At 38.6% G+C, this 26,280-nt stretch overlaps 2 protein-coding genes across 3 annotated transcripts in view; one reads left to right on the forward strand and one right to left on the reverse strand.

Annotated features, from left to right (window-relative positions):
• Positions 1 to 26,280, forward strand: part of LOC126938621 (eukaryotic translation initiation factor 1) — a 1,120,764-nt gene that overhangs the window by 155,192 nt on the left and 939,292 nt on the right. The window lies entirely within an intron of this gene.
• Positions 5,847 to 14,812, reverse strand: KRT222 (keratin 222). Of its 2 annotated transcripts, none has more exons than XM_050762848.1 (6): positions 14,630 to 14,812; positions 11,544 to 11,672; positions 9,605 to 9,825; positions 7,294 to 7,370; positions 6,970 to 7,105; positions 5,847 to 6,247 (listed from the first exon to the last, which is right to left on the reverse strand). In XM_050762848.1, the coding sequence occupies exons 1-6, from the start codon at positions 14,723 to 14,725 to the stop codon at positions 6,019 to 6,021; spliced, it is 888 nt and encodes a 295-aa protein (XP_050618805.1). In that variant the 5' UTR covers positions 14,726 to 14,812; the 3' UTR covers positions 5,847 to 6,018. The 2 variants fall into 2 exon arrangements, with proteins under 2 accessions (XP_050618805.1, XP_050618806.1); XM_050762849.1 differs by having other exon boundaries at positions 14,548 to 14,766.

Genomic DNA, 26,280 nt, shown 5'->3' on the forward strand with positions numbered 1-26,280 from the left:
TAGAGACGAGGTTTCACCATTGGTCAGGCAGGTCTTAGACTCCTGACCTCAAGTGATCCACCCGCCTCGGCCTCCCGAAGTGCTGAATTACAGGCGTGAGACACCGCACCCGGCCATCTTTTTTTTCCCATCAGAGTGGAGACGTTTGACTTTTGGAACAGTACACAGCACATTTAGGTGCTCAATACTTGTGGAGTAAATACATGAATGACTCATTTTCTTCCCTTGGTTCTTTCTCTACCAAAGATTTGAAAAATTAAGAAACACCAGCCTGGCAACATAGGGAGACCCCATCTCTTAAAAGAAAAAAAAAAAAAAAAATTAGCCAGGTGTGGTCTCAGTTACTTGGGACGCTGAGGTGGGAGGATTGCTTGAGCCTGGGAGGTCAAGGCTGCAGTGAGCCATGATCATGCCACTGCACTCCACCCTGGGTGACAGAGGCCCTTTCTAAAAAAAAAAAGAAAAGAAGGAAGGATATAGGTAAGAGATAATAGAAAAATAATCTGTTCCCTAGTTCTGAAGAAACTAAAACTGAAGAGTGAACTACCTAGCAAGATGGACTTTACTTATTATGAGTTTTTTTCCCCTTAAAGCAAATATCAGAACATATGATCTTGCCTTTAGAAGGATATTTTGGTAACTACAGGACAGATGTTTGGAGTTGTGATTATTCCCAGAAAACTTGGGATACAGCATCAATATGACTATTTAAACTAAATATAAGGGTCGTTGGGAGCGCTCACATGGGCCCAGTGGTTAACCCCAGAGATAATCTTAGACCCAATTAAGGCCTAACTTAGGCCTTAGTTTTCATTCTGGCAGCAAGATCCAGAAAGTTGGCCTGCTTTCCCCAGACACTACTCGTACTTTTTTGGGGTTCTTCTTTCCCCAAGACAGGGAAGCCAAAACTAAGTGAGTAAGCTAAGGTTCAAGCCCAGGTATCTTTGAGTTCTTTCCATTGTGCTGTGGGAAGAAACTGGTGATGGAGACAGAATTAGGGGTAGGACTGAGAAGAAAGAAGAAAAAAGGAGAAAATGAGAGAGAATAAGGAAAAACCTGAAGTCCTTGGACACCCAGTAGTTTATGAATAGGCTGTCAGTGGTCTATGAACCCTTTAAAATTATACTCAATTCTTATGGGCTTTTTTCCTGATAGAAGGTTGATTCTTTCATGAGATTTTCAAAGGGGTGCATGACTCAAAGATTATGAAGCAACCACTGAGCCATGGAGTTTGTAGTATGTCTGTGGAAGCTTTTTTAATGGATTTTTTATTTTTCTTAAGCAAGGGAAAGCGAGAACAAAACTTTACCTGACCCAAATAGCCTATGAAAGTCTGGTTATAGACAAAATGATGAAACAAACTAATTTTCTCAGCTGTTTCTGTGAAAGCAGAAGGAGTTATGGGTATTCTGTTTTCTGTAGCTGGAAATAGTTGTGAAATATTGAAGCTTAGCAGCTTTCCAGGACAGAGTGATTCACAGAATTTAAAAAGCACGGTTTGCTTTTAGAACCCTCTGTGTTGCCCTCAAAATAACCTCGGGGATTTGGGACAAGAGTGTTGCCACATGGTGTGGAAAGGGATGAACATTGAAAACAGGATAGAGCTGGAGAATCTGGGGTGTGGGGTCTATTATCCACTGATAATATTGGGAGTCTAGAGCAAAGTAGCCAAACGAGATTGTTGCAGGCCTATCTGGGCTGCTTCCTGTTTTTGTAATAAACCCTTATTTGGACACAGGCACCTCCATTTATTTACATATTGTCTTTGGTTGCTTGTGGTTACAAGGGAAGGGTTGCATACTTGTTACAGGGATCTTATGGCCTGAAAAGCCTAAAATATTTGCTCTCTGGGCTTCAATGGAGCAGGTTGCCAAGGCTGGTCTAGAGTCTAAGCATGTGAGGGAAACTTGGAAACGCTTGTACTGATTTTCACATATACCTTATTTTAGAGCCTTTGTTATATGCCCACAAATATTGCAATCTGTGTGTACATGCCGGCCATAACTTGTAAACATAGAACCAAATTCTGCCCTGTAGACAGACAAACTTTCCTTTGATTTCATGTGTTGATAATTTGAGTAATGTGTATGCATATTATTTATCTAAAATTTAATTTCAGCTCATGTATCATAATACATTTCCAATGGGGAAACTTTCAAATTAATGAAAGCATTTTCTGACTTCAGAGATTTTTATTTTTATTTTCATTTTTGAGACAGGGTCTCACTCTATTGCCTAGGCTGTAGTGGTACAATCTAGGCTCACTGCAGTCTCGACCTCCTGGGTTCAGGCAATTCTCCCACCTCTGCTTCCTGAGTAGTTCAGACTACAGGTGCACACTACCACACTGGGTTAATTTTTTGATTTTTTTTTTTGGTTGAGACAAGGGCTCAGTGTGTTGCCCAGGCTGGTCTCAAACTCCTGGGCTCAAGTGATCCTCCTGCCTCAGCCTCCCTAAGTGTTGAGATTACAGGTGTGAGCCACCATGCCCAGCCAAGAGATTTTTTTAAAAATTCTAAAACCATAAGAAAACAAATTGAAGGACAAACTTTGACAATACAAAGATCTCTAACAAATGAATAAGAAATATGCTTATGTGCAGTATTATTCGCATATTTCTGCATAGCAAATTATCCCAAAATTTAGTGGCTTAAAATAATAATCACCTATTATCTTTAGATAAACTTTTTCTTTTTTTTGAGACACAGGGTCTCACTCTGTCACCCAGGCTGGAGTTCAGTGGCGTGATCTTGGCTCACTGTACCTTCCACCTCCTGGGCTCAAGCAATTCTTGCACTTCAGCCTCCTGAGTAGCTGGGACTACTGGTGTGTCAGCATGCTCGGTTAATTTAAAATTTTTTAATAGAAACAAGGCCTCACTATATTGCCCAGGCTGGGCTTGAACTCCTGAGCTCTAGCAATCCTGCTTAGGCCTCCCAAAGTGCTGGGATTATAGGCGTGAGCCACCGTGCCTGGCATAGAGAACATTTTTGTACTCTAGACAGTGTGCCTGGCATGGAGAACATTTTTGTACTTTAAGATCTATCATGACAGAACAGTTCAAATTGGGTGACTCACTGGGAAAGAATAACTTTTCTGGCAGCAATTGAAAAATTAAAAATAGTATCTTTACCTGTTGTGTTTTGAACTATTACTTAATCATTGTCAGCTATGATTTCCCCCACAAATTCTTTAAAGACAATTTTCTTCCAAATAGTACTGTATATCTGAGCAGTGCTTTACCAAATATTTTTGCTTGTATATTATTTCAAACAATTGTAAGGTAGGCAGAGTAGGAATTATTACCCAGCATTACCTTTTCCTTTGTTTTCAAGTGTAAAACTTGAGGCCTAGGAACTTAAAGTGGTCCCTCCTGATTACATGGTTAATTAGTGACAGAACCAGGGCTAGGATCCTACAATTGTTAGTAATTGGAATTGCTCTTTATTTTTGTATTTTGTTATGGAAGCATGCATTTGAAACATTTCAGAGAGATTGAAGAATATTAATTTCTACTCATGTATAAAACAAAGATAATATTATTCATTGTGTAGGATTGTTGTAAGGAAGGATTAGGGATTATTAGGGATAAACACAGTGCCTGGAGCTAAGTGCTTTGCAAATGGTGCAGCCATTATTAAACTTTTCCCAGATTTATGGGATTATGTGATTATTTTGATTTTTAAAAAACTAGAATAAAATATTGATATACCATTCTTAACTATTTTGTGAAACAAGTTAAAAACCATTATCTATCTATCGTGATTGCAGTTTTCTTTATTCCCCAAATGAACTAACCATATTGGAGTAATTAGTTCTTTGTTTCTCTTAACTAAGCGGAGATATTTTTGAACTAAAAGGACTGCTTTCAAACTCACATACAATGCAGCTTTAGCATTCATATTTCAATTTTTTCAATGTTTAATTTTTATTTATTTTTACTTTTTATAGAGATGGGGGTCTCGCTATATTGCCCAGGCTGGCCTTGAACTCCTGGGCTCAAGCAATCCTCCCACATTGGCCTCCCAAAGTGCTGGGATTACGGGCATGAGCCACCATGCCTGGCCATGTTTCATTTTTTAAATTGTATTGAAATCATTACCTTGGTAAATTCATATCCCAATTTAAAATGCCCGAAAGCGAATAAAGCTTCATTATAAATTCAAGTACTGTATTTTAAAATGTACATGTTATACACCCAATAGATGCATACTGGAATTACTACAACAAGCAGTTACATTCATGACGCCCAATACTTTTTTTTTTTTTTTTTACACTGCAATAGATTATGCTAGATATATTGCTTTATTATGATCACTGTTGCTTAGTACAGTAACTTTAGTACAATAACTTATATGATTGCATTTTTAAAGCTTTAATAAAGTTAGTAGCATTTAGCAATATTGAATGAAACATTTTTTATGTATAGGATGTATTTTAGGTCAGATGCTTATGCAAGAATAAGCACTTAACATGCTGTTACATCCTTGACAAAACAAAATCATCCCTTTTCACTAAATAGAATAAACCAGACTAAAAGGGATCTGAAGTAATTGAAAGAAAATTAAAAACTTTATATCCTTGTATTATGTTAAAGATTATTTAACATAATATTTTCCTGGTTAAAACATACATTTTTCTGGTTGAAATATATATAATTTTATATGTATATTATATATATATGGAGAGAAAGAGAGATAGAGGAGAGAGAGAGAGAGAGAAACATTTTAAAGACTGTACTAAAATGCTAACATAGCTGTAGCCCTTAGATGATACTTTAGCTGGGAAAAAGTTGGTGAGTTGTACTCAACTACTTTTTCTGCTTAGAAAAGAATTAAGAGCTTATAAATTTCTAATGTCTTAAAACAGGTATTTATTAAGATCTTAAATATACCTGTATTAAACAAATTAGGTTATTTTAAAAACTTTGCAACAATACCTCACTTATTCACAAATATATTTTCTACCCATATTTATTACAATTTGAACAATTTAAAAACAAATCCTGCAAATACTCTTAGCTTAGATAACAATACCGTTATCTTAGTTCACATTAGATAACAATACCATTATCTTAGTTCACATAAATGATTGCAAGAAATATTTATAATACTTCATATAGTATCTTATCTACGGCTCATAGCAAACACTCTAATCACATTATCTTTACAGATGGAAAAACTGGGATGGTGGATAACTGTTCTGATAACTATGGTAATACCTTTTCAATTTGCTTTTCATGTTTTGTTTGCGCAGTTGGCCTTCTGATTTTTTTTTTCTTTTTTTGGTGGGGGATACAACCTTTAAAGTTCTTGAGTAAAGTAAATCTTCTGGAAATCAGATACTTATTACAAAAAAATCTTTTAGATATATGTATATTAACTTAATTTTACTTATCTCAAATTAGCCTTGGGGTGTGTTCCATAGTTCGCTCAGAATTTCTCATGGAAATAACTCTTATTTCTTTCAGTATACAAATGATTATCTCAAAAAGAAGAATCCTCATTAAGTAACGGGTGAATCCCCCTTTAAAAACTTGTTTATAATTGCTCTTTTTGAAAAATAGAACACACAGTAGGTTTAACCAGCCATTGAATAATGGTGAATAACTCAGTGTGACTCTTAATATAATACAATCTTATTTAAACAATTCTTTTTTCCTTAGCATATTCAGCCATTGAAAAAAATTACGAAGACTTCACTAAACCAGTTAAATGCTTACAGTCTCTGATGAAGTTTCAAGGGAAAAAGAAGACTGGAGAATATAAAGAAATAGACTGTACTGAATTTGTGATTTTATTTTTAAGCTACTCCCTCTCATTCATATATGTCTATCATCTCCATAATTAGATTCAGAGAAATGTCCTTTACTGGTTTTTTCTTCTGAAGAGAACCACATATTGATCATAACAGTTTCCATACATATGTAATAACTTACATTTTGGGACAGAGGGAGTTGGTATAGCCCACCTTGGTCCATCCTAACATTTTCAAATCAAGTCAAATACTATCTTTGGATTAATCAGCTGTTGATGGAGGTTTGATAGAGGGAATACTGCATGATCTTCTCATGATAAGCCTGACTTCTATATCTGGTAGATTATCCTGCTTAGTCTGTAAACACCCTTCATCAGTGGCTGCTAAATGAAGATCAAATCGAAGAGAAACAGATTTTTTCCTCAATCGAGGGTTATCTTTAAAGAAAGAACCTTCCCATTCTTTAATAACTTCATCCACTTTCTCTGTCCTGAAATGATAAAATAAACCTTTTAATAATGAAGTATGGGTCTATTAAAAATATGTATTATGTATTTCATATCTATGGAAAAATCAAGAAATTTGTATAATTTATGGTGTACAGAATTTATAATGTACTTACTTTAACAACCATATGAATAGAATTGCAAAGGAATTCTATGGAATTTCTCTTTAGGAATTCTCATGTTTGGGTTGTATTTTTGTAAAAAAAATGGCAAATTAAGGATTGAGTACTCTTCCATGAATTTTTATGTATATATGTCAGATTAAAAATCACAGAATAGGCTGGGTATGGTGGCTCATGCCTGTAATCCCAGCACTTTGGGAAGCTGAGGCGGGCAGATCATGAGGTCAGGAGAATGAGACCAACCTGGCCAACATGGTAAAACCCCATCTCTACTAAAAATACAAAAAAATAGCTGAGTGTGGTGGCGCTTCCCAGCTGGTGGTATTCCCAGCTACTTGGGAGGCTGAGGCAAAAGAATCGCTTGAACTCGGGAGGTGGAGGTTGCAGTGAGCCAAGATTGTGCCACTGCACTCCACTCTGGCAACAGAGTGAGACTCCGTCTCAAAAAAAAAAAAAAAAATCACAGTATACTAAAACTATGTTTGGAAACATTTAAACAAAGAAGAGTAATTACTGAGATTACTCGAAGTTAATTTCTTTACATATATATATTATTATTTCTTAGTCAAAGTTTCTTTACTTACTGGATAGTGCCATGAGCTTCAGTGCTCTCCTTAACGATATTCCCATTTAAGATTGCCTGTTTGGTCACTGTTTCTACGTTTTCATTCTCATACTTTTGTGGGACTTTTGTAGTAAAAGATATTTCATTTATAATGGCTGTGAAAATATTATTTGTGATATATTAAATTACAATATTGAATTACTGTTCACAAATTATATTCAAATTTTTATTCAAATATTGCTTGCTTTTCTTTGCTACTTTAGAGTGTTTAATTTCCATATAAAATAATCCCTGTAAATAGTACTTCACTTTTCAAATGAGTTTGTTTATGTCAGAAACTCACCTGATGGTAAAACAAAACCAACTTTACTTGTGGTAGGCTTTTTGTCTTTTTTCTCACCTTGGATACAACCATAATATCTGAAATCGGAAATAATTATATTTTAAGAGCAATATTGTATTAGCAAATAATTAAAACAAACAGAAGAATGGATAAATTGTATATTCATGCAATAGAAACACTATTTAACTGACAAGAAATGAACTAAGGCTACACTGTATGTTTACGGATGGATCGCCTAAGAATAATATTGAGTGAAAAAAGTTTTATAGTTTTATAAAGTTTAGAATAATATGCAAAACAATTTCACACTTTGTAGAAATACATACATATTACTATAAATAGATGTATGAGACTAATAAGCATCAAATTCAGAAGCCAGGTCAGGTAGAGGGAGGAGCATGAGATTGGGGGATGTGGCTTAGGTGTCCAGGGAAGTTCAACAACATTGGAAACATTTTATTTATTTATTTTTTTTTTTTTTAAACTATTTTACTTTTTAAACTGGGGGAAGTGGGTACAGAGGTGCTCATTGTATTTTTATGAAATTTTCTTGTATATCTTAAGTGTAGCCTAATTTTTTTAAAGTTTTACTACGGAAATATTAAAGACTATTTGATCAATATCTTGAATGATTAGGAATTAAATAAAATTCACAACCATTCATTTTATTTAACAATTATATAGTTACATGTATATAGGATCTGGAATGATTAGGAATTAAAATTTATAACCATTTAACTATATAGTTACATATATACATATACATATATGTATATACATGATATATATACACACACATTTACATAGCACTTACAATGTGCCAGATATTGTTTTAACCACTTTACAAACATTAACTCATTTAATCCTCACAGCAATCTTATGAGGTAGGTAGTAGTAGTATTCCCATTTTACAGATGAGAAAACTGAGGCACACAGAGGTTAAGTAACTTGCCCAAGGTCACTCCGCTAGTAAGTGGTATATCTTTAATTCAGTTTATGTTTTTTCAAAGATTTAATAAATATCAAGATTTATTATAGGCTAAAGTTGTTTCACCTAGTTTTCATCTAGTTTTATAAAGGACTTATAATTTGGAAACAAGCAAGAATAAAGATTTCTTCATGGAGAATTGGAGGTTATGTCATGCTCAAAGCAATATGACCTTACAAGTCATTACAGATTATGATGTATGAATTAATAAGAATTCCTCTTGATCTTTTCTTATCAGGACATCTAGCAGTCTTTTAAATCATGACTCAAAATAATATTGCTTTCCATGGTTGTAATATAATTACATTATAGTAATTATTATTGTTTTGGGGTTTGATGTGTGGTATAAGGTGAGCCCTTGGTCAGGGGGATTGTGGTGATTGTGAATTTTCCAGGCTTTCATTGTGGGTGATCCTTAGAAGGCACAGACTAATCCTAGAAGAGATGAATGGCAAGGAAGTGAGAAAGGAAAGGTCTCTCTCTCTCTCTCTCTCTTTTTTTTTTTTTGAGATGGAGTCTTACTCTGTCGCCTGGGCTGGAGTGCAGTGGCGCGGTCTCGGCTCACTGCAACCTGCCTCTCCTGGATTCAAGTGATTCTCCTGTCTCAGCCTCCCGAGTAGCTGGGATTACAGGCATGCACCACCATGCCCGGCTAGTTTTTGTATTATTATTATTGTTATTATTTTAGTAGAGACAGGGTTTTGCCATGTTGGCCAGGCTGATCTTGAACTCCTGACCTCAGGTGATCCTCCCACCTTGGCCTCCCAAAGTGCTGAGATTACAGGTGTGAGCCACCACACCCAGCTGAGGAAAGGTCTTTTTCATGATTAGCTCATTATAATCCCAAACTCCTGGGCTTAAGCAGTCCTCCCACCTTAGCCTCCCAAGTAGCTGGGACTACAAGTGTGTGCCACCATGCTCAGCAAATTTTAAATTTTTTTGTAGAGATGAGGTCTCACTATATTGCTCAAGCTGGTCTAAAACTCCTGAACTGTAGTAATCCTCCTGCCTCAGCCTCCCAAAGTGCTGGGATTACAGGAGTGAGCCACTGCAGCCGGCCAAGACTACAAGATCATTTTTGTAGTAATCTAGAATTGTTTACATTTTGTTCTAGCTGACTTTGGCTATTTGGTTCCTAATTTTGGAAGTCTAGAAATGGTTCTTTCATATATTATTTGCAGTGCATACCTTATTGTATAAACTCAGTGAATACACCAAGGTGATGATGGGTTTTTTGGATTTAATTTCTCTGACTACATCAACAATGGCATAAGTGGCTCTGTATTTCTGGCCCTTTGTCATTAACTAAATGGATTTAGGTACCTGATTTCTTCTTTTTCTAGGAGGCGGCGATAAGTTGCTATTTCTTGTTCCAGCCTCATCTTCGTGTTGAGAAGCATCTCATGCTCTTGAAGCTGCTTTTCGATGCCGCGCCTTACTTCCTGTAGCTCTTTTTCTAGTCCTTCAATCACAGCCTCTAGGTCTTGCAGCTGCATCTGGTAATGCTGCTCGCTGGCATGTAGGGAGTTTTCAAGGCCCCTTTCCTGTTTTATATAGATTTTCATCAGTGAATCAGTAACACAGAATGTGTTTCTGAAATCTGATTTGCAATATCTTCATCTTTTTTTTTTTTTTTTTTTTTTTTTTTTTTTGAGACAGATTCTCGCCCTGTTGCCCAGGGTGGAGTGCAATGGCACGATCTTGGTTCACTGCAACCTCCACCTCCTGGGTTCAAGTGATTCTCCTGCCTCAGCCTCTCAAGTAGCTAGGATTACAGGCGTGTGCCACCACGCCCGGCTAATTTTTTGTATCTTTAGTAGAGACGGGGCTTCACCATGTTGGCCAGGCTGGTCTCGAACTCCTGACCTCGTGATCCGCCCGCCTTGGCCTCCCAAAGTGCTGGGATGACAGGCTTGAGCCACTGTGCCTGGCTGTCTTCATTCTTTTATGTTCCATTTTTTTCTTTAAAAAGATTGCAATAATTGTATTATACCTATGCAAGAGGTGTGTTTCCTTACAGCTTTGTGTGTGACCCCTAATTTTTTAAAAATTATATTTTATGTACCTAACTAGATATCTTACTATATTTCAAAGACATCTTGTGATAATTCTTACTGCAAAAAAAAAAAAAAAAAAAATCCTCTGCAGCGTGATTAACTTATTATCACTCTGAATTATCTGATTTTTAAATTATGGAAAGTATACTTCAGAGGTAGGCTTTGCTTTGTAAAACAAAAGAAAGAAAATATAGTATATTGAATATCAAAGCCAGAGCAGACTGCTCATAAAAGGCATTTAGGAACATGCTTAAATACTTTTTGTTTGTTTGTTTGAGACAGTCTCACTATGTCTCTCAGGCTGGAGTGCAGTGGTGTGATCTCAGCTCACTGCAGCCTCTGCCTCCTGGGTTCAAGTGATTCTCATGCCTCAGCCTCCTGAGTAGCTGGGATTACAGGCGTGTGCCACCACACCCAGCTAATTTTTTGTATTTTTAGTATAAGAGATGGTTTCGCCATGTTGCCTAGGCTGGTTCAAACTCCTGGCCTAAAGTGATCCACCTGCCTTGGCCTCCCAAAGTGCCAGGATTACAGGCATGAGCAACCGCATGCCAAACATATTTTCTTTTTCTTTTTTGGAGACAGAGTCTCACTCACCCAGGCTGGAGTGCAGTGGCATGATCTCGGCTCACTGCCACCTCTGCCTCCCAGGTTCAAGCAATTCTTGTGCCTCAGCCTCCTAAGTTGCTGGGACTACAGGCGTGTGCCACCATGCTCAGCTAATATTTTGTATTTAATAGAGACGGGGTTTCACCATGTTGCTCAGGCTGGTCTCAAACTCCTGAGCTCAGGCAGTCAGCCCACTTCAGCCTCCCAAATTGCTGGGATTACAGGTGTGAGCCACAGTGTCGGCCTAAATATTTTTTGTTAGATGTCTCAATGGCATGGATAAAAGAATCCCCACTGTGAAGACTTTGGATAATAACAAATGCTCTATTCCCCAACTTCAGCAACTAGAGAATCCCAAGGTAATAAGAAAGGATTTCTTCATTTTTACAGGTCTGAACTAAACCTTGAGTGAGTTGGTAACAGCCACTGCCACAATGGGGGGAGGGGTGAGTAATTAAACTAGGATCAGGGATAGAATTCAGTGGCCTTGATTTCCAGTTTCTCATGGTGAATAAACGGACATTCATCCTTCCCCTCTCTTAATCAAATCACATCTGAGGACTCGATGGGTCAGTTACTTTTGAGATCATTCTCACCACAGCATGGAGAGATTCAATTTCCACTTGCAGGTGGTGCCACTGGCGTCGGGCCTCCTTGAGTTCTGCTTGAGCTGCCTTCAGAGCCTCTTCATCTTTGTCCATTTTTTTGCTTATGTCTTCTTCTAGCTACAAGAAAGCCAACAGCAACAATAACAAAAAACAAGGAGTGCTTCTGAAAATGACATGTGTAAGAGCAATTGTAGAAAAATTGTATAGGAATCAAAACATTTTTCCTTAACTTGTTAGATTATAATGTGTGTTCTAGTGCCTAGTTAACTAATTAAATATGTAAGCAAGTCCATTGCGTTCTTAGCCCGTTTTCTTCTATGTAAAATGATTTCAACAACTCTCTTCCAACTATGACAATCTATGAAATAAGGAAAAATACATTTATATGAATGAAAACAGTTTGCAGGACCAAGATTTGTGATCTCTGATTCTTAACTTTTCATTATTTATGGATCATTAGGAGGAAGGATTGAAAATTTGCTATTTCCCCCCACATTTTCTTGTAGGTTGCTTTGCAGAAGCAGATAAACAGTTGTACCCCGCAAAACTAATCAATCCTGGGACCAGGTATAGGGACAGGAGTAAATTCTGCTAGGAAGTACATTACTGGTAATTTAGAGAATTAAGTTACTATAGGCAATAAGGCTCACAAATAGACTTCCATATTAAGAAAATCTGTTGATTTACCTTTTTCAGGATGATTTTTTTAAAAGGCATACTAAGTTTGGGTATCTGGGTAATAAAGAATAAATAATAAAAATGACTTCTCTAAGGATTATTTTCTAAATATTCTCACATTAAAAAAAGAAGTAGAAATTTTATATTTAGCTTTAAATGTTTTTATGTTGATGTTGAAATTAAAAGAAAGTATCTGTTGACAGAATTTTTAACATTTGGCCCCAGGAACAGTGAGAACAATGTATAGAATTGATTATAGTATTTTGAAGCAAAATTTATAACTTTTAATATTATAAAAAAGCATTTTAACATTTAAAAATTTAATTTTATTATACAATAGATTTTTTAAAGGAAACGAAGTAAATGAAAGTTTATGAATAAAATTTAGGGCAAGGTATTTGAGAACAAAATTCGTACATTTCTTTTGGTTTGTTGAAAATCTGTTCTTAGTGTTAACTTGGCAAAGTCATGCAGCAAGCAACACCTACCAGAGGAACTACAGAGGATAAAGTAAAGAATTTTGGAAAAAAGAAAACCGAAAAATGCTGGTGTCTGCTGGTCTTGTGGCTTTCGAATATGGAACTGGCAGCTAAGCTTGTTTGGTAACTACCGTCCCAAGATGGCCCCTAAGGAACTCTATCATCTCCCAAGATGAGTCTTAGGGTGATCCCCTTCTCCATTGACTCTGGGCTGACCTGGGTCTTGCTTTAACCAGTAGAATGAGGCAGAAGGAATGCTGTGCCACTTCTAGGCCTAAGTCTTAGGAAGCCTGATAACTTCCACTTCTGTGCTTTTGGGAGCCCTGGGCCAATATGTAAGAAGTCTGGATGCCCTGTTGGAGAGATCTTGTAGAAAGGCCAGATGGAGAGAGACCCTGAGGCTACATGGAGTGAGAGAGGAAGTCCCAGCAGAGCCAGCCTTTTGGCAATGCCCTGCCAAAGTGCCAGACACATGAGTGAACCCAGTCATACCCCAAGACGATTGACATCCCAGCTGAGTTTTGGGGGTGTTATACAACAATCTGTAACTAAAATAGCTTATTTAGAAATTTAAAAAAAATAACTAAATAATCAGGCTGTCTTGAATTTAATTCAGCTGACTTTCTGAGTTATTTGGAAGAAAATCCTCTAAAGTAGTTTCAAGTTAAAAGACACTTTAAACAAAACTTTACTGTAGTCTTTTCATTTGAATTTACTCATTTTGGCCCCATGACTTGTAAACTAAACTCATATTTCTACTACTGCAAAGGTAAATGTTTTGTTTACAGTTTTTAGAAGTTGTCATCTATTTTTTTCTTCTGTTTGTAAAGGTGAATGAACTATCCCAATGCTTACATGTACCAGTGACTTTGCTTAATCTAAGATGTTGATCATTCTTTATGAAGACTAAAAATGTTACCTAGAGGTGAAATTTACAATGGAACTAAAAATGAGTTGCTAATGGAATAAAGCCCTGAGATTTTTCTACTAATTTTTTTCTTTTTTCTTTTGGGTGATATTCTTAAGTAAACTTTTTGCTGTATTTCAGGGCTTGGAAGATACCTTGAACCCATATATGATAGGTAAACTAAAAAATCCCCTAAATTTCTTAATCTTTGTTTCTAAAATATTTGTTTGTAAATTTGTTTAAAGACTTGAGACCTTAATTAATTGCTGAAAGTGATTGTTAGTTTAAAACTAAATCTATGAAATTAGGATTTAGTCCTTATCTAAGTTGGCTTTCTCTCTCTTTTTTAAATACTTAAATATTACAAGCTTTGTAATGGAAAGAAACATTTCTCATCTTATAGTACAGAAGCAAAAATCTTAGTGGAGAATCGTTACCAATTTGGGGAATTTCGATGGTCATAATTTATATCATTGTTTCTGAATGCCATGTTCACACACTCAGATGATTTCTATTCATAACAATCTGGTATAAAACGGAACTCGTTAAAAAGATGATAGAAACCTTTTAGAAATATTTATCTCTAGAAAGTGTACATGCTAATAAATCTTACTTAAAGGTTTTACATTTTAAAGATATTATTTAAATTATCTCTGTAAATAACTCCATAATATCTTTGAAGGGTATTTGGAATGCTTCCTTCCTGAAGATTGTAAGAGGTTAGAGTGCACCATTTTATTGTATGTTGACCCCATGTTAATGATAGGAACCTCACAATTTATATAAAAATCAAGTGCATCAATCAATGCTTATTTAATGGCAATTTAACAGTATAATCACAGTATTTCCCCCTGTAGTCCCAGTCACATTGCAGTAGAAGCTAAATTCCTTCCCCAATAGATGCTGCATCGAAAAGGAAATACTGTACCTCAGAGAGGCCGGGACAGGAATTGGGTAGACATGGACTGTCTCCTTATTCTGGAAGGTGCCTGTCTGTATGAAATCATTACCTGGATCCTTGTTGAGAGCACCGTCTCTATCTGATTTCTGGTGAGGATCTTTTCATAGTTTGCCCTGATCTCATTGAGTAGCTGGGACAGTTCCATTCTTTTCCCATCCTCCACCTTGGCTAACTGAACCTTATCGATAGGATGAGTCGCTGCGGCAGAGTCTGCTCGGTCTGCGCGGAGGGCAGGGAGCCTCGCAGAGTCTTAAAGATGCAGAGCTCCTTTTTCAGAGGCCACGGAAACTCTCGTCTTTCTAACTAATTATGCAAATCCAGGGTAAACTCTTTGCTCCTATTGTTATTGATACAGCAGAAATGTCAGATTCTTCATGAAGGAAAGGAAAATTTCAAAAACCTGTACTGGTTCCCTGTACAAATTGAGCACTTTGAGGGGAGGGGGAGTTCATTGTTGTGAAAAGGAAATGGGGCATAACTTTTTTTTTTTTTTTTTTTTTTTTTGAGACAGAGTCTCGCTCTGTCGCCCAGGCTGGAGCACAGTGGCCGGATCTCAGCTCACTGCAAGCTCTGCCTCCTGGGTTTACGCCGTTCTCCTGCCTCAGCCTCCCAAGTAGCTGGGACTACGGGCGCCCACCACCGTGCCCGGCTAATTTTTTTTTTTGTATTTTTTAGTAGAGACGGGGTTTCACTGTGTTAGCCAGGATGGTCTCGATTTCCTGACCTTGTCATCCGCCCGTCTCGGCCTCCCAAAGTGCTGGCATTACAGGCTTGAGTCACCGCGCCCGGCCTATGGGGCATAACTTAAAGAAAATTGCCGGGCATGGTGGCTCACGCCTGTAATCCCAGCACTTTAGGAGGCTGGGGGCGGGGGTGGATCTCTTGAGGTCGGGAGTTCGAGACCAGCCTGGCCAACATGGTGAAACCCCATCTCTACTGCAAATACAAACATTAGCTGGGCGTGGTGGTGGGCACCTGTAATCCCAGCTCCTCGGGAGGCTGAGGCAGGGAAGTTGCTTGAACCCAGGAGGTGGAGGTTGCAGTGAGCTGAGATTGAGCCACTGCACTCGAGCCTGGATGACACAGTGACGCTCTGTCTCAAAAAAAGAAAAAAAAAAAAAAAAAAGGAAAATGATATTTAGTTTTCTCAAAATGTTGCATGAAAATAAGTCTGGGCCCAAGACATGATAGTTAAAATTTTCTTTTACAGTTTTTCTCACTGCTTGAATCTTTTAAACAGAAATGCTATGGTAGGTCATTGGAGTATGTTGTAAATCTTAAATATTCTGACAGTTATCGGAAAAAGCTACCATCAGATTAAATTGACAATTGTCATTAGCTCAGAACTGACTGACTGTATTTCTCTCAAATGCATACTGTGGAGCTCGCAGAGGGCTGCCGGCCTGATGGAGTTTGATGTATTGAGGTGAAGCTGTAGCTACAGATAAGTGCTGGTAGACCATGAGAGTTGTGAGTTAACATTTCCAATGTTTTAACAAGGATGAAGAAATAGACCTTTTGGTGTATTCACCAAAAGAACCCTTGAGCCCTTTGGAGGGTGTAGTCAATGTAACATTCCATCCAATCTTTGCAATCACTTGAGCCCTTCGGAGGGTGTATTTGGCGTATCATTCCGTCCAATCCTTGCAATCCCTGACATTTTCTAACCTGTAAAGATGAAAAGACTGAGGTCAGAGAGGTTGAGGCATCTTGCCCAAGGTTGCTCAGCGATGTATGACATCACTGTGACTGGCTCTTTGATGACTTGCCTGTGTTGCATATATTACCCCTGCATATCTGCCTCTGCGTTCTCTCTCTCCCCTCCTAAATTCCTGGTTTAATTTTGCCACTTGTTGCTAGATGTGATGGAAATATGTTGTGAGAGTGAATCTATCATTATTGTTATTTGTGGAGTAGCTTTGGCTGAATTGTATCTGGAGCACAGTTCGGGGATAATCAGACCTTGGTTCGAGGCCTTGCAGGGCCTTTGCATGCATGTCCTACTCTTTTAATTTCTGAATTAACTCACATGTGGCCAGGCCAGTTTATGCTGGGCATTCTCACAGTCCTCTCCAAACAAAGCTGTCCTACCCACAGCCCCCGGTGAGAGGAGAGGTTCCAGGTCACTCCTGACCCACCCCTCCCTACCTCCTGCCCCTTCCCCGCCAGTCACAACTTGATTATCTATAGATTGGTCAGAGACCTATGGGGTAGGCTAAGACAGAAAGCTTTGACTAAAGAGGGTCATTGATGATTATCTAGGCCAAACTGATTCTCTTTCTTGGTAATTGGGACTGAGAAATATGAAGAGAATTAGGCTTGGGAGTGAAGGAGAGAGAAGAAAGCAATGAATTAAATTCTTAAATTAAATTCAGACAGCAATGAATTAAATGCTCCCTGCTACTTTAGGTATCTCCTGCTCATATCTGCCTGAAACACAGATTGCTGAACTAGATTCCCTGGAGGGTCAGTCCTGGCAATCTGCATCTTAAATAGGTCTCCCAGCATTTCTTATCTACCCTAAATAAAGCAGCACTGTCCATTGGAAATATAACACAAACCACAAATGCAAACCACAGATGTGCTTCTAAACTTTCTAATAGCCATATCAAAAGATTGAAACAAAAAGAAGTGAAATTAATTTTATTATTATATTTTATTTAACCTGATGTATCCAAAATGCAGCAACCCGTATAAAATGTTAATGAGATCTTTTACATTATTCTTGATACTGTCTTTGAAATCCAAGTGTATTTTATGCTTACATCACATCTCAGCTTGGAACAGCCACATTTAAAGTGCTCAATAGCTGGGCACGTGGGCTCACCCCTGTAATCCCAGCACTTTGGGAGGCTGAGGCGGGAGGATGGCTTGAGCCCAGGAGTTCCAGACCAGCCTGGGCAACATAGCGAGACCCAGATTCTACAAAAAAAAAAAAAAATTAAAAAATTAGCCAGGAGTAGTGGTGCAAGCCTGTAGTCCCACCTAGTTGGGAGGCTGAGGTGGGAGGATCGCTTGAGCCTGGGAAGATCGAGGCTGCAGTAAGCCAGATCACACCACTGCACTCCAGCCTGGGCAACAAAATGGGACCCTGTCTCCATAATTTGAGACATAATAATAAATAATTATTTATTTATTGAGACAGACAGAGGGGGTAGGATTTAGAAAGGTATTTTACAAGCATGTGAGTAATGCAGTCAACTATTTCTAGATCTCAAATTTTATTTTTCAAGGAAAAAAATATCATCACTTTACTCTTCAAAAATACTACCCTTTATTTAAATGAAACAGTAACAATACCTCATTAAAGGCTATGGCATGTATAAAATTGTGGGGTCCCTGCAACTCTCGGTGCATGGACTGAGATTGTGATGGAGATTGTCATATATCCATTATAGTTATTAGAAAAGTAAATAGTTTAAAAATGTTGACTTTATTAAAAAGAGAAAGTTTGTTATAACACATCTCACAAATGCCAAAATATTGTATTTGGGGACCCCGGCTCTAGGGACATTCATGTGTCTGTGTGTCTGCACACTGAAATCACTTCTGGAACTTTAAAAAATGGTGATGACTGTGTCCTCCTCCTAGAGATTCTGATTTAATTAACTCAGGAGGGGGCCCGGGCATCAGAATTTTTGAAAACTTCCCAGGTGTCTAATATGTAGCAAAGTTTGAGAGCCAGTCTGATAAATGTAAGTTTTCTTCCACTCATTTATCTCTCGTTCTTCAGCCAGAAGAAATGGGTTGTTGGTACAAGCATCTGAAGTTAAGATTCCTGCAGTTAAATATTGGCAAATAGTTCATGCTGCAGCTAGCACAACTCTGGGCACATAGGCTCAGGCAGAGTTTATTGCTTTATTTTTCTTTTTTCATGTTAATCTTTATTTTGAGCTCCTATTCTATGGAGGATGTGTATTAAATCTCATCATCTCAGTCTCTCACCTTTTCTCCAAAGCATTGCATCTAAGTTTTAGGGGTGCTTATATAGTTGTGACCTGGCAAGGGGGTGCATATTGTCCTTGGTGTCATCTGTCCAAGCTGTGTTCACTAAGATAGTCATTATTCTTCCCATCTGTCCCATTATCGTTGGTTGGAGACATATAATTAAAAACAAAAATCTTCCCTCATCCCAGAAATCCTCTCCACAAAGGTAGTAGGGAAAGAAAATACTTCTATTATTGAATAAGCCTTAAAGTAGAATGTGATGTGCATCACAGGTAATCTAGGAAATTGCAAGATGGAAAGAAATCTCACCTTTTATACAGCCAAGCAGCAGACACAACCTATTACATACTTTTTTTTTTTTTTTTTATCACCCGGGCTGGAGTGCAATGGCACGATCTCAGCTCACTGCAACCTCCAGCTCCCAGGCTCAACCAAGTCTCCTGCCTCAGCTGCCCAAGTAGCTGGGATTACAGGCGCACGCCACAGTGCCCGGCTAATTTTTTGTATTTTAGTAGAGACAGGATTTCACCATGTTGGCCAGGCTGTCCTGACTTCAGGCAATCCACTCACCTTGGCCTCCCAAAGTGCTGGATTACAGGCATGAGCCACCGTACCCAACCTACATAGGTGTTTTCAAGACAAACAATAGTTAAGTTAGAGTAAGAGGACTTGACAATACCATAGTTACACACAGTTCATCCTAACATTACCTGGTAATTTTGGAGTGATCATCTGTGTCAGCTACTTGGCTTTTTCCAGAGGAAAAACAAAACTTTTTATATCTTTATGACAGGAAGTAGTTTTGCAACTTTGAGTAAGGTACCCACAGAAGGTAGGCTCCTACCTTCCCACAGAAACTGGGATATAGGGGTGTCATCTCTTTTGATGTTTACATTTCAAAGAGATGGTTCCCAAGTACTTGAGAAGACATCCCTGGATCATAAAGCTAATGAAAGGCCTATCTAGGCTTCAGAAGGATTTACATAAATTTCAAAGAGAGGAAAAAGTACATACAAGTTTTCAAAAGTTATAATTACAAATAAATGCTCCCTGATTTTAAATTATATTTGGAAGCTAAAGTAATCAAAACAGTATGGTACTGGCATAAAAACAGAACTATAGACCAGTTAAACAGAGTAGACAGCCCAGAAATAAATCTAAACCTAATTTAATTAACTAAATTTTGGCAAGGGTCCCAAGAGGACAGAATGGGGAAAAAATAGTCTTTTCAATAAATGGTGCTGGGAAAACTGGATTTCCACATGCAAGAAAATGAAATTGGACCCTTATCTTACACATATTAGAAAATCAACTCAAAATGGATAAAAGATCTAAATGTAAGACCTGAAGCCGTTAAACTCCTAGAGGATAAGAGAGGGTAAAGCTCTTTGACATTGGCCTTGGTAATGATGGTTTGGATATTACACCAAAAGCCTAGGCTACAAAAGCAAAAATAAGTAAGTGGGACTACATCAAACTAAAAAGTTTCTGTACAGCAGAGGAAGCAATTAACACAATGAAAAGGCAATGTACAGACTGGGAATAGATATTTGCAAACTGCATATCTAGTAAGGGGTTAATATCCAAAATTTATAAAAAACTCTTACAACTCAATAGCAGAAAAACAAATAACCCAGTTAAAAAATGAGCAAAGGATCTAAACATATTTCTCCAAAGACGACGTAAAAATGGGCAACAGATCCATGAAGAAGTGTTTAACATCACTAACCATCAGGGAAATGCAAATCAAAACTGCTATTGAGATATCACCTTATAACTGTTTGGATGGGTGTTATCAAAAATATGAGAGTGACAAATGTTGGCAAGGGTGTGGAGAAAAGAAACAGTACACCGTTGGTGGGAATGGAGATTGGTGCAGCCTTTAGGAAAAAGTGCATGGAGGTTTCTAAAGAAGTCAAAAACAGAACTTCCAGGCCGGGTGTGGTGGCTCATGACTATAATCCTAGTACTTTGGGAGGCCGAGGCAGGTGGATCACTTGAGATCAGGAGTTGGAGACCAGCCTGGCCAACATGGCGAAACCCCGTATCTGCTAAAAATACAAAAATTAGCTGGGTGTGGTGGTGGGCACCTGTAGTCCCAGCTACTTGGGAGGCTGAAGCAGGAGAATCATTTGAACTTGGGAGTCTGGTGTTGCAGTGAGCCGAGATCGCGCCACTGCACTCTAGCCTGGGCAACAGAGTGTGAGACTCCATCTCAAAAAAAGAAAAAAAAAAAAGAAAAGAAAAGAAAAAGAACTTCCCTATGACCCAACAATTCCCCTTCTGGGTATCCACCCAAAGGAGATGCAATCACCACCTTGTAAAGATATCTGCATTTTTATGTTCATTGTAGCATTATTCGCAATATCCAAGATATGGAAACTACCTAAGTGTCAATGAATGAATGGATAAACTGGTGTGTGTGTGTGTATGTGTATACAATAGACTATTATTCCACCCTAAAAAAGGAGATCTTGCCATTTGTCACAACATAAATGGACCTGGAGGACATTCTGCTAAGTGAAGTAAGACAGACACAGAAAGAAAAATATTACATGCTCTCATTTATATGTGGAATCCAAGAAAAAAGGTCAAATATGTAGAGAATAAAACAGTGGTTACCAGGAGTGGGGGTGGGGATGGGTAAGGAAATGGGGAGATGGAAGTCAGTGTATACAAAGGAGGAGATGTGTAGGATGAACAAGTCTAGAGATCTAACCTGCTAACCAGGACTACAGCTAATAAAATTGTATGCTAACTGGGGTTTTTGTTGTGTAAGTAGACTTTAGCTGCTGTCATCACACACAATAAGGTAACTGTGAGATGATAGATACGTTAATTTGCTTCACCAGAGTAACCATTTTACTATGTATCCCATAACATTATGTTGTAAACCTTAAATATACACAATAACTTTATTTTTTTTTTTTTATAAAAGATGAAGTAAATGCTCAAAGAAAATTTAGGAAGAGAGAAAAATCTCTTCCCTTGTTTCCAACAGGGAGAATCAGGCCTCTTATTTTCAATTTGCTTTGTCCCAGCAGCGTCCAGCTGCTCTCTCCCATATTTCTTTCCACGCTTGAGGGCTTAGGAGTCACTCTGATGCTTCTGTGTGCCGGTGGCATGGAAATATCAGGTAGATTGTGGCTCCATCTGCCGGGACACACTGTGCAGCCATAACCTATTTGGGTCTTGTCCCTTTCCTGAGGTTACAATCCAGGAAGTAGGGCACAGTTCTCCTAAATAGTTCCCCCAACTTACCTCCCGTTTTGCTGCTTTCTAGGGGCTCTGACTCAGAAGCAGGACTTGGGGCTCCCCTCTCAGGGACCCTGCTTTGCACTTCCTCAGCAATCCTTTTTTTCTTTCCTCTCCTTTCAGTCCAAGGTAAGTTCTATTCTTGAGGGTAGGATGGAAAATCCTGCTTTTACTACTAGAATCTCAGCTCCAAGACCTGTCTTGTTCACTGCTGGATCACCACTTTCTAGCTCTGCGCCTAGCACAGAGAAGGCAGGCAATAAACGAGTGTCAAATGAATAACAGTTCTTTTGGACATTTTGTATGGGCCCTGAGTCCTCTTCATTCTAAGACTGGACTGGAGGACCACATTGCTTTTGTTTCATCCTCCCCTGAGACAGTGAGCACAGATTAATTCATTTGCTTGAAGGAGGTGAAGGAAATGAATTACCAGGATGGTAAGTGGCTCAAAAACACTATATTCCCCGAATTTGTAATGTTTATAAACACAAGCAAATCAGACAGGCACCCATCATTCATCTTGGTGAATTTTTACAGAGTTATCTGCTGGGAGTTTGGGATTAAACTTTGGGAGAAATAACATCTTTTCTAACCTGTTTGTCCTTAACAAATGTGGTACACTCAAGAATTTGAATTTTGCTTTGAAGAGGAAAAAATGTTAAAAAAGAAAATAATGGATTATTTTTATGTAATGCATTTGGGCACATACATTTCACCCTTTAAATCAATCTTGTACACAAGGATGTCAAACTTAATCCATTTAATGTTTTTCCTGTCCTACACATAAATGTTGTGATCTGTTTTTATTCTAAAAAGTATAACAGATAAAATGATGGCAACGCAAGTTTATATTAAGTGTTTTTTCCCTCCAGGAAGTTGTAACTATGAATCTGTTTTCTTCAGCTAGACAGATCACTCCAGTTGGTCTTTTATAATCCCATAAAGCTTGGGTATTATTTTATTTATGAAGCATAATTTCTTTGGCAGCTTAAGATTTTGTGACTCTCTCTTTTTAATCAGCATGCATTTTCATAGGATTATAAAGACATAATTAGTCAGCAAATAAAGGCTTTTTTTAAACTTAAAAAATTGCTATAAATGACAGGGCTTTACTGGCTTATATCCTTTTTGTTATTTTATTGATTTTCTACTCATAGGAGCAGGCCTCTACATGATATCGTTTAATCTTGTGCTTTATATATAAGACTATAATTAGATGATAAAGAGTTTTGTGTGGGAATATGTTTGTCAGCATTTTTTAGCCTGTTTTCAGAGTATGTGAGAAATGCTTACATGCATTTTTATACACCCTGAACATGCGTTTCGTATGGACCGATTAAGCAGGGTACATTACACATGCAATCTTGGTCCTGGCAGATACTCACTTTATTCTTTGCTGCTATAACTCAAGGGCAAAAAGCAGGGCAGTTTTGCCAATCAAGGACTTTGCCATTGGGTCCTATTTTCTCTGACATCTTCCAGATACTTCCAGGTGCTTCTTCCTACCTTGTTTATTGTGGCCCAGCACACACAGATGGTCAAAATGAGCTTTACTAGATAGAGGCTGAGCTCATTTTAGGACACCCAGTTTATACAATTTTGGTGTATTACAAATACAATTCATTTTTTTTTTTTTTTTCTAGCTTAGCAGACTATAGGCACCTTCTAAAACTATTTAGAATGTTCTCCATTGCTTTTTTATCTGGAGGTGCGTTAATTAAGTCCCAACTTTTGAAGTCATAGTTTGTAGGTTGAAACTGTGCACGCATCTACTCACTTGAGCTACAATATTTACATCTCCTTTCAAATACCTAAAAGAGAGGTCTTTGTTGGGTTCTAAGTACATTGTCTTCACTAATTTGACAGGTGTTCCCTTAGCTCTTCCTGTCTTTGAAATATTGATTTTTCTAAAACTGCTTTCTATAACTTATGACATAGGCCCTGCTGTCTTCTATTCTGTATCCTGATACTCTAGTCTTAGTTATTTTTCTGCATCTTAGTTTATTCTAGACAATTTATTTCCTTGCACTTGCATTTATCCTTTCTTGCTTTTCTTTTTTCTTTTTTTTTTCTTTTTCTTTTGTAGATGGAGTCTTGCTTTGTTGCCCAGGCTAGAGTGTAGTGGTGTGATCTGGGCTCACTGCAACCCTTGCCTCTTGGGTTCAAGTGATTCTCCTGCCTCAGCCTCCCGAGTAGTTGGGACTATAGGTGCCCACCACCATGACCAGGTAATTTTTGTATTTTTAGTAGAGATGGGGTTTTGCCATGTTGGCCAGGTTGGTCTCAAACTCCTGACCTCAGGTGATCTGCCACCTTGGTCTCCCAAAGTGCTGGGATTACAGGCGTGAGCCACTGCGCCTGGCCTCTTGAATTTTCCCCCTGTTGTCTTCTTTTTCTCTTTTTGAAAATTTTTATTTTGTTTAAAAAAATTTCTCCTTAGGTCATTCTCACAGGCTTTCTGCCCTGCGTATCAATTTTTAGCACCCTGACAGTATTCCCCGGACCCTCACCCCTTCACATTGCCCAGATCTTCCCCGGAATGTAGCGGTGAGCTTTCTTCTCCTCAGCCCAGACTGTACAGTATTCTGGACTTTATAATGTTCCATAACCGTTATTCAGTGGTTTAGAACACACATGTTTTTAGTCATTCAAAAGCCTTTTTCATTTTTAGCTAAACTTTTAATTTTGAGGTAACTGTAGATTCAGTTGTAAGAAACAGTACAGAGCAATCCTACATACTCTTTACTGAATTTCCCCGATGGCAACAGCTTGTAAAACTAGAGGACCATATCACAACCAGGGTATTCACAGGGCAGTCAAGATACAGAACATTTCCATTGCATCGGTGAGCTCAAGGGAGGGCCTTCTCTCAACGTTGGCTCCGGCTCACGGTCCCTCGCACCATGAAGGATGCAGAAGGAACCAGACCCTGGCCCTGCAGCCCTGCTCCAGTTCAGGGTAGAAGTGGGAAGTGCCACAAGTAAGGCGTCTCTGAAGAGGAAGTAATTGCCTTTTTTTTTTTTTTTTTTTCCTGAGGGATCAGAGAAGGGAAATAAAGGCAAACATAAATTAAAAATAAGAGACCGAATTCTTCCTGTTAAAAATAAGGGAAGAGGGCCGGGCGCGGTGGCTCACGCCTGTAATCCCAGCACTTTGGGAGGCCGAGACGGGCGGATCACGAGGTCAGGAGATCGAGACCATCCTGGCTAACACGGTGAAACCCCGTCTCTACTAAAAAATACAAAAAACTAGCCGGGCGAGGTGGCAGGCGCCTGTAGTCCCAGCTACTCGGGAGGCTGAGGCAGGAGAATGGCGTGAACCCGGGGGGCGGAGCTTGCAGTGAGCTGAGATCCGGCCACTGCACTCCAGCCTGGGTGACAGAGCGAGACTCCGTCTCAAAAAAAAAAAAAAAAAAAAAAAAAATAAGGGAAGAGACACCCCTCTACTCCCCTTTCTTCGAGCATTTACTTTAGAAAACTTGTAAATTCTTTCGCCGTCACTTTGAAATGTGAGTACATCTTTTAAAAAGTAAAATAAATCTTTTGCCAATTTTACAACCAAGGAATGCCTTTCTCAAGACTGGAAATCAACCTTTTTGAGTGTAACCATTCAAGGAAAGAAACACCCCTGTGTCCCAGGTTCTGTGGGAGGGTAGGAGCCTAATTTCAGCAGGCACCTTGCTCCAAAGCTTCCTCCTGTTATAAAGATGTGAGGAGTTTATTTTCCCTGTGTATAAAGCCTATTAACTAATACAGATGGTCACCCAAATTATGGGTAAAGTTAGGATAAACCGTGTGTGACACATGGTGCTATGAAGTCCTCTTAGGTGAAGAGTAGCTGTTGTTCATCCTGAGAACATCCATGTAATGGGCTGTATCTGCTTGGCTATATAAAGGAGGAACAATCTTTCTGTCTTTGCAGTCTCTTAGTGGATTGCTTGTGACGGGCATCGCATTCTGGTTTAATGCTTATTCAATAGTAAAACGATTTTCTTTCTCCTTTACCTTGGTGCAGAGGATTTCTAGGTTAGGAGATTTATTATTATTATTATTTTTTGAGACGGAGTCTCGCTCTATCACCCAGGCTGATGTGCAGTGGTGCGATCTTGGTTCACTGCAACCTCCGCCTCCTGGGTTCAAGCGATTCTCTTGCCTCAGCCTCCTGGGTAGCTGGGACTACAGGGGCACGCCACCACACCCGGCTAATTTTTTGTTGTTGTTGTTGAGGGGGAGTCTTGCTCTGTCGCCCAGGTTGAAGTGCAGTGGTGCGGTCTTGGCTCACTGCAAGCTCCGCCTCCCAGATTCACGCCATTCTCCTGCCTCAGCCTCCCGAGTAGCTGGGACTACAGGCATCCGCCACCACGCCTAATTTTTGTATTTTTAGTAGAGATGGGGTTTCAGCATGTTGGCCAGGCTGGAGATTTTGTTTTTAATTGTAATTTCCATAGCAGATTTCATGGAGGAGGTAGGGTCTGACCTTGGCTATGAAGGATGCTGC

The sequence above is a fragment of the Macaca thibetana genome, chromosome 16 (genome assembly GCF_024542745.1).
Source record: "Macaca thibetana thibetana isolate TM-01 chromosome 16, ASM2454274v1, whole genome shotgun sequence".
Lineage (NCBI taxonomy): Eukaryota > Metazoa > Chordata > Mammalia > Primates > Cercopithecidae > Macaca > Macaca thibetana.